Here is a 15531-nt window from a genome sequence, read left to right on the forward strand (position 1 = left end):
GATGCTTTCACATCCATGGGGTGTGTTATGATGGCCCTTCTTTAATTTCTGATACTGGTGATTTGAATCTTCTCCATTTTTCTTGGTTAGCCTGGCTAGAGGTTTATTAACTTTAATAATCTCTTTAAAGAATCAGCTTTGGGTTGTAATGATGTTCTCTAATTTTTTGTTTGTTTGTTTTCTATTTCATTGATTTCTGCTCTAATTTTATTTATTGTCTTCAGCTTGCTTTGGCTCAAATTGCTCTCCTGTGGCTTACTTTCCTAAGGTGGAAGCTTAGGTTATCAATTTTATCTTTCTTCTATTCTAATATATGCATTTAATGCTACATATTTCCCTCTAAGCAATACGTTTGGTGCATCCCACATACTTGATAAGTTGTATTTTTATTTTCATTTAGTTCAAAATATTTTTCTAATTTCCCTTAAGGTTTCTTCTTTGACTCATGGGATATTTAGAAAGGTATTAATTTCCAAACATTTGGGGATTTTCTACCTACCTTTCTGTCACTGATTTTTAGTTTAATTCCATTGTTGTCTAAGAACATATTTGGTAAGATCTGTATTCTTTTAAATTTGTCAAGGTGTGTTTCATGGCCAGAATATGATCTACCTAGTGAATGTTCCATGTAAGCTTGAGAAGAAAATGTATTCTGCTGCTATTGGATGGATCACTTTGGATTTCTAAAGAAACAAATGATCATTAATGAGAAGACTATTCCATTAGAAGACTACTATATTAAAAATAGTATTTAAATTTATCCTAAACTTCCTAGACACTGGCTGGATGAATAAAGGCCTAGAAATAGGTAGGGCAGGTCTAAAAGTGAATGCTTTTATTCATTCTTCCAGGAGATGACTAAATACACACATTTTCGGAAACATTCACAAGTGAACTGCTCTGTGTCATGCTTTCAAAGGTTTGCACACCATAAAATTTTCCTTGGATTTGATGCTAATAGGAAACTAAGCAGGTAGGCAGGTGATATATATTTAATTTCATCTACAGAAAATAAGTGTAATGTAATTTTTCTATAATTATAATCACAGTTGGAAAGATTAAAGCTTTCCTGGCAGTTTCTTAAAAAGAGGTAAGAAAAGGCAATGTTTGCCAAATGCAAAAAGGAAGACATTTAATTTTTAGTCTCCTAAGAGATTGTTAAAAATAATATTTCATAGAAACTTCTAAGGATATTTGAAATTCTTCATTCATATGACACCAACTTCTAGTTTAAACATAATGAAGAGAATAAAATGAGAGCAAAGGAGAGTAGAAGCACATGCCACTGACTACTGTATTCTATAGAGAAGCCTCTCTGAGTATTACAGCCAATGAGATTCCAATTAGAATGTTTTCACTTTCCAGACATTCTCTTGATGACAGAATTGTCTTTTACATAATCTAGCAACATCTACTCAGGAGAATCTACAACAGCCAAGTAAATAAAAGGTGAAGAGTAACCTGAAAAAGTTAACTAATTAAACTTGAATCAATTTAACAATCAACTAATCAACTGTTTTCCAATAAGACTTCACCAAGCCATCCCACAAGTTATATTTTTGCTTTCTAAAACTCACCATGTTAGAAGTTGTTGAAATCCCCATTACATCAATGCTAAATAATGTTCTATGAAATCTCTTCCTTATGTCTTTTCCCAATTCTTCTTATTATAGTTTAAGTAACTATCATTTTAACTTTTTATTTCATTCAAAAATTATAATGGAAAAAAACTGATTTGGACAGACTAGTATGAATGTAAAGCAAAATAAGGGTCACATAGTGCAATTTTGTCTTCAAGTTTAACCAATGGATTTTATTAAAATAATAATAATATATTTAAATCACAGCCTAATTCTTAAGTGTAGTAATTCTTTTGAAAATTACCTTTCGTTGAATCATCCTCTATTGGCTGTTTGAACAATGTGATATCCTTGAAAGTGCATAGGAACAAGACCACCTTTTCATGTTCATTTCTTATTGGTGCAATTTGCATATAAAACCAAACAGGGGTTCCTGGAAGAGAAAGAAAGGACAATAGAGTGTGACAAAGCCACAGTAATGGCTGGTCTGCTGCCTTCTCTCTTCCTTCAGCTGCCAACTACTATGCCAGGAACTAGCAACAAAACAAAAGTATTTTCATTGCTAAAAAGAATCCAAAAAATTTTAATTTTGTATAACTACCAGTTGCTCAATAACTAATAAGCATATTTTTCAACCCAAAATAGCAAAATTTGAAAGTAAAGCACAATGCAGGAGCACAAAGGCAGCCTCGCTACTGAAGGAACACCAACATCACCTTTAGGCCTTGCTCCCTGCTCGACAGCTGCTCTCCACAACTTCCTTTCTATAGCCTCGCCAAGTGTGACCACTCCTACAGGCTTCACCTTCAGACGTGTTTTCAAACTGACTTCAATCATAATACCTGATGCTCTGGCGGGTATTCCTCAGGGAGGAACATGTGAAATGCTCAGACAGACCTGTAAGATAGCTCTATGGTTTTGACTGCACCCCCACACCAGAGACACTTGAAGCCCTATGTACACAGAGCTCTACCTGAAGCCTTTAAAACAATGTTAAAGAAAAAAAATGTTCCCAGCCCTTGAGAATCTCAAGTGTCTTTATGAGCCACTGTGTCCTACCTCCCTCCTCAAAGCAGGAGGCTGAACTCTGTCACCAGTTTCCTCAAACAAATGTCTCCTGCAGACTCCAGAGGAGTCTCTCAAAACATTAGAGGCTTTGGTTCTGAACAAATCAGGAACTGACACTATGTCAAATAAGTATTTGAAGGCAAGAGACATGCCTTCAAAGGAGTAATTATCCATTAAATGATAAAACACTGAAGGAATATTCCATCAGAAACAAAAAGACGTATTTTCCATCATATCACTCTAAGCCACAGTGCAGTAAGCCTCTCCAAATATTCTGCCTTAAAGACATAAATGTAGGCCTTTGTCAGGTTTGGAGTTTGGGGAGTGATCTTTATGGCTATAAAGAGCTTCTAGGTGAGACTTGATAGCCTGTTAGTGGCTACCAATGAAAACCCAATGAGAAGCACCTCCGTACCTGTGGCTAAAAAAAGTCACATAATAATGTCACCACAAAATGGAATTTGCCATTTAGACAAGATGACATGACTTAACTACTGGGTTCAAGAAGTCAGAGAATTAGAGAGAGAAGATTTCTTTGGAAATACTCAGTTTTTGTTTGTTTTTTTTCTTTTTTAAGATTTTATTTATTTTTAGAGAGAGGGGAAGGGAGAGAGAAAGGGAGAGAAACACCAATGTGTGAGAAAAACATTAATCAGTTGCCCCTTGCATGCCTCCAACCAGGGACCTGGCCCACAACCAAGACATGTGCCTTGACCTGGAATCGAACCGGTGACCTTTTGGTTTGTGGGAAGATGCCCAACCCACTGAGTTACACCAGTCAGGGCAAGCTTTGACAAGCAGGTTCTTTGCAAGGCCAGGAGGCCTATGGAAGGACATGGTCCTTTCCAAAATCATTATAGGATGACACAGGGACCTCAGAAACAATTATACCATCTTCTAGAGAGGCTTTTTCTTTGTTTTCTGCTTCTTGTTTTATACAATGTGTCCAAGAACTGAGTGATGTGCACAGTTTCACAAATCACCAGACCCAGATCCCAGAGATACATGGCCTATGGCTGTTCCCTCATAGTGAGTTTGAGGCCACAGCATCATAACAGAGGGAAAAGGGCATGACACATAAGTAGTTTTCCAAGATCTGTTAGAAATCTGAGCTAGATAATTTTGCAGCTCATATCTTTCTATGAAAACAGCAACATTTCAAATGGTGCCATACAGTCAGGAGTGTTTTTTTAAATTGCTTTCTGATATCATGGTGGACTTTTATCAAGTTGAACTACAGGGCCATACTTCCCCAAGTAGGCTAAGTACTTACTAACTGGCTGGTGAAAAAAACCATATTCTGAATTTGGGTTTCAGGGGGATGAGCTATCTGGGAGGGTTAAGCAGAGAGGCTTGTCGCTGCTGGAAATTCAAGGCAGCACCCTGGCATTATCTGGAGTGGGCCCAGTTACCACAGTTCTGCCCTTTGTATTGACACAAAGAGCCATTTTCAATCATCATCTCAGAGCTGCTGTTTCTTTGCCAGCAGCAGAAACAACCCCCTGCTAATCAGAGCAATAGGTCTGAAGAATAGAGGTTGCAAGCTGAAATGTCAGTCGTGACACATGTTAAATAGGATACCTCAATCTCCCCACTTGCAAAATGGTGTTTAACCTAATTACTTAATGAAAGTATTGGGAGGAGGTGGCATTCAGGCATTTCCAAAACAGTTTTCTACAGACATGTGAATTTTTCTATTAACATTTTACAAAGTCACAAGAATACACTCTTTTCAGCTGCTGTTGAAAAGCTTTCAGCTAACTATTTACAAGATTTTTTAAAGCTGTTTGTAAGTATAGTAGAACTCCATTACAATACATGGGTAATATTTTTCCTTCATATTAAGGGAAAAATATCAATGCAGATACTACACAGAAAGGAGATAGGAGTTTTAATCTTTGGTACTATAGGCTCTATCTTTTACTAGCTCTAAGCAGAATATATATGTGTATATTTTTCAGATAAATATATATATGTACTTATCTGAAAAGAACCAGACAGGCCTCTACAAAGGTCACATAATTATTTCAAGCCATTAAATAAAGCAGACAATCTAAACCAGCTCAAAAGGAGACTTCTGAGGAGATGTAAAATTCAAGTTATTGCTAACATGACTTAAAGAATATAAGCAGACAGAATTTCCACCGAGGTATTTTTGAGAAACTCAGAAACTATGAACAGGTTTTTATGCTTCAAAATCAAGCAAAGATTTGTTTATTCTGCTTAGGGGTCAGAGTGATATGGCCTTAGTAATATGGAGTGTTCTTAAATTATTTGCTAAACTTGAGACATATATCTAAGTCATGTAAGGGATACCAGTAGTATATGAACACAGAAGGGGATTTTGGCATAAGAATCTACTATTTTGGTGTAAGAATCTATTATCTTACTATGAATTATCAGTATGTATTTGGGCCTCATTTAAAAAAAGGAGAAAAACACAGCCTGACTTTTCTCTCGCAGAGGATAGAGCTGATCATTGAAAATGGACTGTTTTCTAGGTGATGAGCCAACAGACATTTGGGTTTGACTTCAAAGAGAAATACCTCTCAGCCTTAATTCTATTCATAAAATGAAAGATAAGATGTTAAGACTTTCCTTAAAAACCACTAAAGGCTGTGTTCCCATTGCCGAGTGCACTACTGTGAAGCAATAACCATGGTTGTCGTTATCCCTATGATGGTCTATTAATTTAAAAAGACAAACAAGTTCAATTTCAAATATTCCAATGGGAACAAGTGTGTGAGATAAATTAGAAAGAATAATTTATGCCCCACAAGATCCAACAGGCACTCACTGAACATGGAACAAGTCCCTGTGCTGAAGTTAGAGTGTGTCCCAAACTGCATCAATTCCCACTAAGGATCAGAATTGGCTTTGCCATTATATATCAATAACACTAAATAAATTGATCCAGCTTATGAAGTATCTGTTCATTAAAAAAAAAACTCAAAGAACATATAGTCTGCTACTTTGGGGTGAAATGGTATATTTGCATAATGCAATACTACTCAGCCATAAAAAAGAAAATTTTACATTTGGCAAAGCATGGATGGACCTGGAGAACATTGTGCTAAGTGAAATAAGCCAGTCAGAGAAAGACAAGTACCATATGACTTCATGCATATGTGGAATCTAATGAACAAACTGAACTAACAAACAAAACATAGACAGAATCATAGCAGGCTAAGAGCTCTCAGGGATAAGAGGTGGAGGGATCGAGCAAAAAAGGAAAAGGACTCATGGACACTGACAACACTGTGGGGATTGTAGCGTGGTGTGTGGGAGGCAGGGTAGTGGGTGGAGATGGAAAAGGAAGTAGGGGTGATAAATGGTAATGGGAAAAAATACAGCAAAAAATAGTCTTTTTAAAAATGTTAAAAGAAAAGTCAATTTGCAAAAGCAGCAAAAATAAATAAAAGTAAATATTCAAAGAAAATGAATTAGAAAGAAGTCTTGGCTGATGAGCATACTAGCTGGTTTTTTGTTTGGTCGGGTTCTTCCGCCATACCCTTGAGGAGAATCCATACCATAGGTCATAGGTTATTACACAATGGACAATTGACCACTTCCAAATCTCACCCACAGGATAGCTCATAACAAGCAATACAGATTTACCAGATATGAATGGCCTCTTCTAAAAGTAATGACAACTTCCACTAGTTATACACAAAATAGCCTGAGTCCAGCAAAAGGCTACATTAGTAAAGATTCACCTCAAGTAGATACCCTATGTTCACATGTTATCAATGTATGATATATAGATAGGTAATCACACTTATCCATGATACTAATCACCTTTTTTTTAACCCAAAGAAGACATGAATAAATTTCTCTCCTTTTTAGTTGCTGTCACATAACTATAGAACTGTTACCATGAGTATTAATTACAAAACATTTTGCCACCTGACACAAGCACAGACAGAAAATCACATCTAAAATCCACCACGCTTTTCTTCCATCCCAGGCTGCTCTTCATAGCCAGAATCATTGATTAATCTTGCTATCTAATTTTACTTGCATCCCCTGTCCCTGCCAGGAGAAGGAACAGAGTTTTATAACTCTCTACGCTACAGCTCAACTACCACTTACCAAAACATAACATTAATAAAGAGTTGGCACATCTTATTGATAATTAGATACCTACTGTTTTTCTTGTACAGAAGAACTTCAAAGCAATTTGACTCGTAGTTGTCGAAAGTCTGCCTGACTTTCTCAATGGTCTTCTTGTCAGTCAATTCCCCATACATGAAACTGGGGAAAAAACAATCCGTTTCAGTTCTGTGTTGCTTTTCAAATGCTACATAAAATCATATCATTGTCTTTGTTGATTAAGTAATCAAATTTAGCAGCAAAATATAATCTTGCTCCCACAAAATGAACTAAAATGTTTAAACCATATTTTGATCATGATTGTTAAACTTCTTGCTAAAAGCTAGCTTTTGAAGTTATTTCAAACTTACAGAAAAAGAGAAAGCAAGGTGGAATCCTCGCTTTCCACAGTTCCTACATGCACATATTTCAGTTACTACGGTGTAGTTAAATAACACCAGTTTCCCAACAGCACCATGCAGATTTCAGTTACCATAGAATATGACCTGTGAATAATGGCATAAAGTTCAAACTTTGCTGTTAGCTCTTCAGTCTACACAGCGCTGGTAAATAACACATAACACATCGTGATCAGAGGCCAATCGCCTCACTTCTTCAAAGCCTGTCAGTACTGGTCATTGTGCATCTGTTACTCAATTCACACGTGGAGGCAAAGCATGCCGCTAGGTTGCCTCCTTGTTTCCCAGTGATAAGTCCACTTGACATTTTACAAACACGGAAATCAAAAGCAGGAAGTAGCCATCAAAGATTTAAGTCCATCAAAAAAAAAAATGAAGATCATCACGCTGCAGGTGAGTTTGATTTGCACATAAATGAACTGAAAGAAGACACAGGTGAATGTGGGAGCACTGGCAGGACTGCCACTGAGAGACTCGGCATCTGCCGCCAGAGGGACTTAGGGAAGGTGAACCTACCAACATCCACCAAGGAAGTCATTGGCACAAAAGGATTAAGTTTTCCCAAAGGGACACAAGTTAAAACAAAAACAAAAAACTTCACATTAAAGGAGCCCTAGGAGATAGTTCACAGTAACAGTGACCACGGGAGAATAAAAGAGTTCAAGTTGATTCAGGCTTAGAAAGGAGTAGGACCATTTGCAAAGAGATGGGGAAAGATGTCCTGTTATATTACAAGAAAGCAAGACATGTTCAAATGACTAGTGATAGTTTTTGCAAAGAAATGAAACACTTTAGTTCTCAGTGTTTCTAATGGCCTGAACCATAGTATACTAAATATTAGTTTTACATATATTTTTATTTCCATATATTTATAACCAACATTAAGAGGGTTTTCAATGTTTTGACATTGTTAAAGGTCAAAGAACAATCAATTTTTCCGAATGTTTGTAGTCCTAAGGAAAAAAAAGAAAAACCAATTTATTTCTATTGCCAAATGCCAGGGTTCTATACTTCAATAACCTAAAACACAGTATTGACAACTAGTCAACAGAAAAAAGTTTAAAAAAAAATCTATTATGTAACAAGCAACAAGGATAATAATTGTGAAAAAATAAACTCTAATAGGATTGAAATTTAAGTTACAACTTAAAAAGAGAGACTGTTTTGAAAATTAATGTAGTAATACTAGTTAAGAAGAGATATAGCACAAGTTTGATTCAATTAAAATTCTGGAGAAGATGAAAACCCACAATTTCTCAAATAAACAATGAAAATTCTATAATATATTCTTCATTATTTTAGCCCTCCCAATGCTAAAATCTCCTATGCTAAGAATATAAAGGCATTCTAAGAAACATGTCCCAGACTATTACAATCTGAATACTTTTTTCCAAAGTCTCTTATTTCTTACATTGCTTCACCAATATTATAAATGACTTCTACAACTGCACTGTTTGTTTTACTGGAAGGACAAATTTGCCGTACAGAAGCAATCTGTCTCTGCTATAATACTGAGTAGTCACGAAGTAACAGAATCACTGCCCTTGGAGGACTGCACTTCACAGGCAAGTGCTGTAGCCTCTCCGACTCTTAGTTTCCTCATCAGCAAACAAATTGGAACGTGTGGTACAATGGCTGAGTGATTCCTGGAATGCTGCTTAGGGTGGGGTTAGAAGAAGGCCCATTCAGCCCAACCCCACTCCCTTGCTTCTCTACAATTCCCGGACAGGGGTTGGGCGACACTTGTTGATGGGCAGGGTCACTGGGTCACTGAGTTTTTATGGGAGATGCACATTCTTTTGGTTGTCTTCTTTCTTTGCTAAACAATGAGACTGAAGCATAAACTCACTCCAGGTCTCCTCCTGGATAATCTGGCCACTTTTCTTGCCACAGAACTAAGTGATGGTAAGATCTGATCTTGAGAGTAAGGGAGAAATTTTCCCGCGGCCTGGCCTAAGCCACAACCAGCTTGCCTGAACAGTTGGCAGTACATCTTCTGAGCATAGTCTGCCCTGGGAAACTTCTGGGGACAGGTGACTTTGGTTTATAGCAGGATTTACTACTTGTTTTTGGATCCCTTGTTCTGCCATCAAACTCTCACAAACAAGCCTTATTATGATACCTCACACTGAGGATGGCTATAATGCTGATAGACATTCAAGGGACAAAGGAATCTTACAAATTAAAAAAAAAAAGTGTAACCTAATCATCAGTTTCACTAGCTACCTTAATCTGCTAACAGCCAAACAATGTTCCTGAACTAAAACATTGCATTCAGTCACCACTAGAAAAGAACAGTATTATTTTCAGACTGAAGTTCACAGACTAGCAAACGCTTCATCACAGAAACTGCACAGATTGACGTAACACAGTTAGTTGGTAAATGCGGTCCTCAGCTTGGAACCAGCCACCACAGTAAAGTTAACATTGCAAAGTTAATGGGAGGGTGGGCTGAGACCTATAGTCCAAGGCTCAAAAAGAAGTCTGAGAGGAAGAATAAAAGGAGAATTTAGAAACAAATGAGAACACAGTTTGGAATAATTCAAAGTATTTCTTTATATAATAGATTGTAACCAAAAGGTTTCACAACCCATTCATTTATATGGGCTTAAAAGGACTCAGGTAGAGTCATAAGGAGTAGACACATGACATGTAATTAAGGGAATCTAGGGATAGCTCTGGACATCCCTAACCTTTGGAGCGTGAGCATCACTGAGGCACCTCTGCTCCGCCAACACTTTGCTCAGGGCCACTGTGTAAAGCAGAGCCCACAGCCAAAGGGAACCACACTGACTGACATCCATCATATGTAATGTGCTCTTGTTGGCTGAGATAATCTTGTGTTAATAAAACTACTTATGAAATACATCCAATAAATTGTCTCTTAATATCTCTGCTTCATTCCCTAATTTGATAGCTTGGGCAAAGGATTATTATTACTGGGCCCTTACAGGGAAAAAAATGATTTTGAAGGCATTTACCCACTCCAGCCCTCCCTCCCACCATGGTTGCCCTTGTCGCCCCTCTATCCTACGAAACAGTGCAGAATGGGCTGTGACAGTTTCAGGTTAATAAAAGATTAAAATGCACACTGATGGGGTTTCTACCTAAGCTACAATAAATAGTACGTCTTGAATGTCAGGGTCATGAGATAAGAGCTTTCACATGCCACTCCCCTAAAACCTGTCATCGCCATTACAAATGCAGTAACTTTTGTGTCCTTCAACAAACAGCCAAACAATCCAAAGGCACAGAATGCAATTATCAGACAATAAAATGGGCTAGAGAATGTTTTTCATTTTAGTTAAAATAAGAATGAGACAATAAATAGAACACATCAGATTCATTAAAATAGAAATTTAGATACTACTATGAAGTACAAGGGTATAAGAAAACTGGACCCCTCGCTCGTGGCTGGTGAGAGTGGAAGGAGAGGGCCACTCAACAGCAATGAGAGCAGCGGTTAGTGTGCGAATTCTGTGTATGTTTTTACAATCCAGTGATCCCATTTCTGGGCAGCGACAGACAGCTTCTCACATTGGGTCACAAGACGTATATGAGGATGTTTATCTCCAAGTTGTTTGAGGTAGCAAAATATCAGAAGTCAGAGACCATGACTAATAAAGTAGATAAAACGGAGGCTGTGAAGGCTGCAGCCTACAGCAGTCTACAACAGACATAATGAAACAGATTGTCATACAGCAGCATAAAAATCTCGAAAGCATGTGGAGTGACAAAAATAAAAACTGTGAACCTTACTGCATGGTACGAATTCTATGGGCCCTAAAAACAAACACAAAGCAACACATTTCAGAATACACATATTCAATAAACAAATAGAAGTTAGATTAGAAGACATACAACAAACACGCTATAGTGAGTAACTATAGATGGGGGATGTAAGAAAGTGGGAAAGTAATGAAACAGAGAGCCTTCCAGAAAGAGGACAGTGATAATATTGGGACAAACTGAAGAGTATGTTTAATTAGATTTTTTGCACCTGGTCTCATGGAGAAAGGGTTGGAAAGGACAAGAAAGGGAAAAAAATAAGAAGACAAAAGAAATAAATCTTAGCCTCTTGATATTATAAAATTATGAATTACTATTTTTTTTATTTCGATACAGATAGTGGTTTATAAACTGTTTTTTTTTTATTTTTATTGTTATTCAATTACAGTTGTATGCCTTTTCTCCCCATCCCTCCACCCCACCCCAGCTGAACCCACCTCCCTTCCCCACCTCCACCCTCCCCCTTGATTTTGTCCATGTGTCCTTTATAGTAGTTCCTGTAATCTCCTCTTCCCACTGTTCCCCCCCCACTCCCCCCTGGCTATTGTTAGATTGTTCTTAAATTCAATGTCTCTGGTTATATTTTGTTTGCTTTTTTCTTCTATTGCTTATGTTCCAGTTAAAGGTGAGATCATATGGTATTTGTCCCTCACCACCTGGCTTATTTCACTTAGCATAATGCTCTCCAGTTCCATTCATGCTGTTGCAAAGGGTATAAGCTCCTTCTTTCTCTCTGCTGCGTAGAATTCCATTGTGTAAATATACCATAGTTTTTGGATCCACTCGTTTGCTGATGGGCACTTAGGTTGCTTCCAGTACTTGGCTATTGTAAATTGTGCTGCTATGAACATTGGGGTGCACAGGTTCTTTTGGATTGGTGATAAACTGGTTTTTATGCTTGGTTGGTTGGTTGTTTGTTTTTTTGTTGTTGTTTTTTACTTAATAATATGTTGTCAGCTTTTCCAGTGGCATTATCCTTCTAACATATGATTTAGAAAGTTAGGGCTTTGCCATGATATTTTTTTTAACAAATCTACTACAGGACACTTTGATTATTTTTAGATCTTGCTTCTTCTAAAAATTGCTGCAATAAACACAAAATGGGTATAGTTTAATTTTTAAAAGGGATGAGGAATTTTCAAGGGGGAGTGCATTAAAACAAATATGCCACTCAGAACACCTGAGAGGGCTCGGGTATCATTTGCTCACATGTCAGATGCTAGTCTTCCTTGTCTGTGAGGACACTAAACTTCCTGCAATGTTTAGATTGTGTAAGCACACTGGGCATTTTGTGCAGTCAAGTGATAACTGTTTATGTAAATAAAATTACCATTTTGAAAATAATCTCTAAAAACAGTGAAGAGGGGTTAAGGGGAGACATCTTCCCACGAAGAAAAATGAAAAAGCATAACATAATCCAAAGCTCTCTGCTCTCTCGACCACTTTAAATACCGTAACACTTGGGATGCAATACAATAAATACAAGGATGTTATATGCAGGCATGTGAGACCCAGGGTAGGGTTTATTGCAAAACGAGCTGATCTCATTCAACAAATGCTGACAAAATACTGAGCTGTGTCCTACAGTGCACGCAAAAGTGAACGAGATGGGTTCCTTCCTTTCGACACATGTATAACGTGGCACTGGCGGTAGGAGGGAAAAAGCAACTCTCCTAGAGAATAGATAGAATATACTAATAAAACATGCCAGCATTTTTTAAATGAACCTTCTGTAGGAAAAATTGTAGCTGCCAAAGAAAACAGGCTGGGGATGGGGTGGGGGTGGCATAGATATATGGGAAGAAGAGAGGGCAGCAGAACTTCACAGTAGATCCAGACACGCAAACAAAAATGACAACAAAAACAATAGCAATTAAGAACCCAACAGAAAAGGAAAGCGAGTTAGTTTAAGTCCAGACGATGATGCCAAATGGTGAATTCTTAGGAGTGAGAAAGGGAAACCACATCTTGCTGAGAGAATCATAAAAACCTTCAGGTGAAAGACGTCATCTGAAACCAGGCGTTGGCATGATGATGGGATGTCCAACATCCAAGAAGGGGAAATGGATATGGGAGAATCTATATTCCCTAGACTTTCCACAGAGCCTGTTCCATAGGTAAGATCTACCGTAAAACTAACCTTTTCCTAACCTAAACCCTTTTGAGACATAAGGGCACAGAGATGCTCAATACAAACCTTAACCTCCCAGAAGTTAGAATGTGCACCTTGACAGCAATGCTAGCCCAAGAGCTAATATCTACCCAACAGATAAAAAGGCACAAAAGGCATCTGTGCTGCCAAAGGAGTTTCTCCATGAGAGGCCATGGTAGTTTATTATCATTCTGTTTACTAATTTTGGGACTGAGAGTGAAGACTCGATGTGAGAATGATTTGGTAGAGAAAAATGAGGATTGCCTGGGAATGAATAAATAAAAGAAGGAGATGTTTAAACAGATTATTTCTCATATCTGGCTAAGCTTCAGAACCAAGGGTCCTGTGACTCAACTCCATTATGGCACTATCTACCCTGAGATAGCATCAGATTCCACAGGTCAAGGGTTCAGTCTTAAAAGATGCACACCCTCCCCCTCTCCCCGGTCAGATACCACCAGTCACAAGCCCTGGTTGTTACCTGTGCTTCTGAGGACATGCAAATCAGAGGTTCCCACAACCTTCTCCTTGGATTTGATTAATTTGCTAGAACAGCACACAGAGCTCATAGAAACATTTTACTTATCAAATTACTGGTTTATTTAAAACAGACATAACTCAGGAGCAGCCGGATGGAAAAAATGCACAGGGCAAGGTATAGAGAAAGGGTGAGGAGCACACCACCCTCCCGGCACCCCCACATACCCACCAACCAGGAAGCTCTCTGAACCTTGTTCAAGTTTTTTTTTTTTTTAATAGATTATGCTATTACAGTTGTCCCATTTCGCCCCCCCCCCCAGTCCACTCCAAGATTTTATGGAGGCCTCATTACATACTCTCAAAGGATGAGATCATTGGCCAATGTTGTCTGAGTCAAGCTCCAGCCCCTCATACAACGGGGGTGGGGGGTGCTGACAGTTCTACCCCTCTAATCATGTGGTTGATTTCCCCAGCACCCAGCCCCGCTCCTCAGGTTATGCCTAAGGGCTTTCCAATAGTCATCTCACTAACATAACAAAAGACACCTTTATTATCTTAATTGGAAGCCTTTCAGGAGCTCTGTGCCAGGACCTGGTTTGAAGACCAAATGTGTATTATATACCATTATATCACTGTGAGTCTAAGTTAGTTTAAGCCTTTTAAACACATTCAGCATTAAATTTCAGAAAAGATTCCTGAGCTGTTCTATTACCTACCTGCAAGTGCTGCTTTTCTGCATGACGTCAGCTCGATGATACCCAGAGAGTTTGCAAAAACCGTCATTACTATAAACTACAGGCCAATCTACAATCTGGGCATTTCCCAGTAAGAAACTCGATTCTAAAGAAGAAAGAAAAAAAGGAAGATTTTTAGCTTCATTCAGCAATGTACTTCTTTCAAGTAATCAAAAAAATAAATTCATAAAGATAGACAAATGCAACTATGGTGTAATATGGTACAAATGATAAAACCTATTCTTGAAAGTGACATACAATGAGTTTAGCAAGATCATCAAATGAGACCTGCATTAAGTTCAAGATCTGCATATAAACTGAAAACTCCATTGAAGAGAAACCAGTTTATATAATACCTCTTTCTACTCATGTATACTCTGAGCTATGAAAACAAAGTATGGTTAATATTAAATAAGTGTTAATGACTATAATAATTATACCTAAAGACAGGTATCAGAGCTAGTCACTTCTCCACAAAATGAGAATATTAGACTTAATAACTGAGGCAATCTTGAATGATTCCTCCAAAAATTCTATTAATAGAATTTTGGACAGGCTGGAACAAATTTGATTGACCTTAAGAAGTCTAATTTAAAATAACATTGTAGAGTTCTTCTTTAAAATAAAATTATTCAAATACATTATTTTCAACCATGTGCTACAACAAAATTTGGAAACTATCTTTAGTCTAAATAAAGAAACATTTCCAGTTTATTTTACATAAAGAAGTGCTTTTGTTTTATGTATAAAAATACAAAAATAATCTTTTGTATCAACCTTGGCTGAACATACAATAGTCTTAGACAATAACTTTAGCAATATTTAGATAACATGATAAACATGTTAATAATAAAATGAATTAAAATTAAAATATTAAAACAGAAAAATAAAATTACTCTTCAAATAAATATTTTAGCAGTACAAATTTTTAAAGAAATACTACATTTCAAAATACTCAAAATGTCTACCTAAAATAATCTCCTTTGAACTATATTCAGAGTAGTGTACTGAAAAGATTAATTAACTTCTGAGTAGAAAACTTGATGAGTAGGATGAGTAGAAATCCTGACTCACAGTTGGTCTGCACAAAAATCACAAGCAATTCAACAAATGGGGTACGATAAAGATCAATGTAACATACCCTTTACTCTCAACAAACTTACACGTTAAGAAAAACTATTACATAACCCATTACAATTTAGCAGAATGGATGTTAA

General features: G+C 37.3%; 1 protein-coding gene across 1 annotated transcript in view; it reads right to left on the bottom strand.

The window, feature by feature from the left end:
* KCNH5 (potassium voltage-gated channel subfamily H member 5) overlaps positions 1 to 15531 on the bottom strand; it is a 245160-nt gene that overhangs the window by 213442 nt on the left and 16187 nt on the right. The window contains exons 2-4 of the mRNA XM_024567911.3: positions 14297 to 14420; positions 6796 to 6902; positions 1885 to 2013 (exon numbers count right to left, since the gene is read on the bottom strand). Of these exons, the coding sequence (XP_024423679.1) occupies positions 1885 to 2013; positions 6796 to 6902; positions 14297 to 14420 (360 nt within the window). The remainder of the gene's footprint in view (positions 1 to 1884; positions 2014 to 6795; positions 6903 to 14296; positions 14421 to 15531) is intronic.

The sequence above is a fragment of the Desmodus rotundus genome, chromosome 7 (assembly GCF_022682495.2).
Source record: "Desmodus rotundus isolate HL8 chromosome 7, HLdesRot8A.1, whole genome shotgun sequence".
Lineage (NCBI taxonomy): Eukaryota > Metazoa > Chordata > Mammalia > Chiroptera > Phyllostomidae > Desmodus > Desmodus rotundus.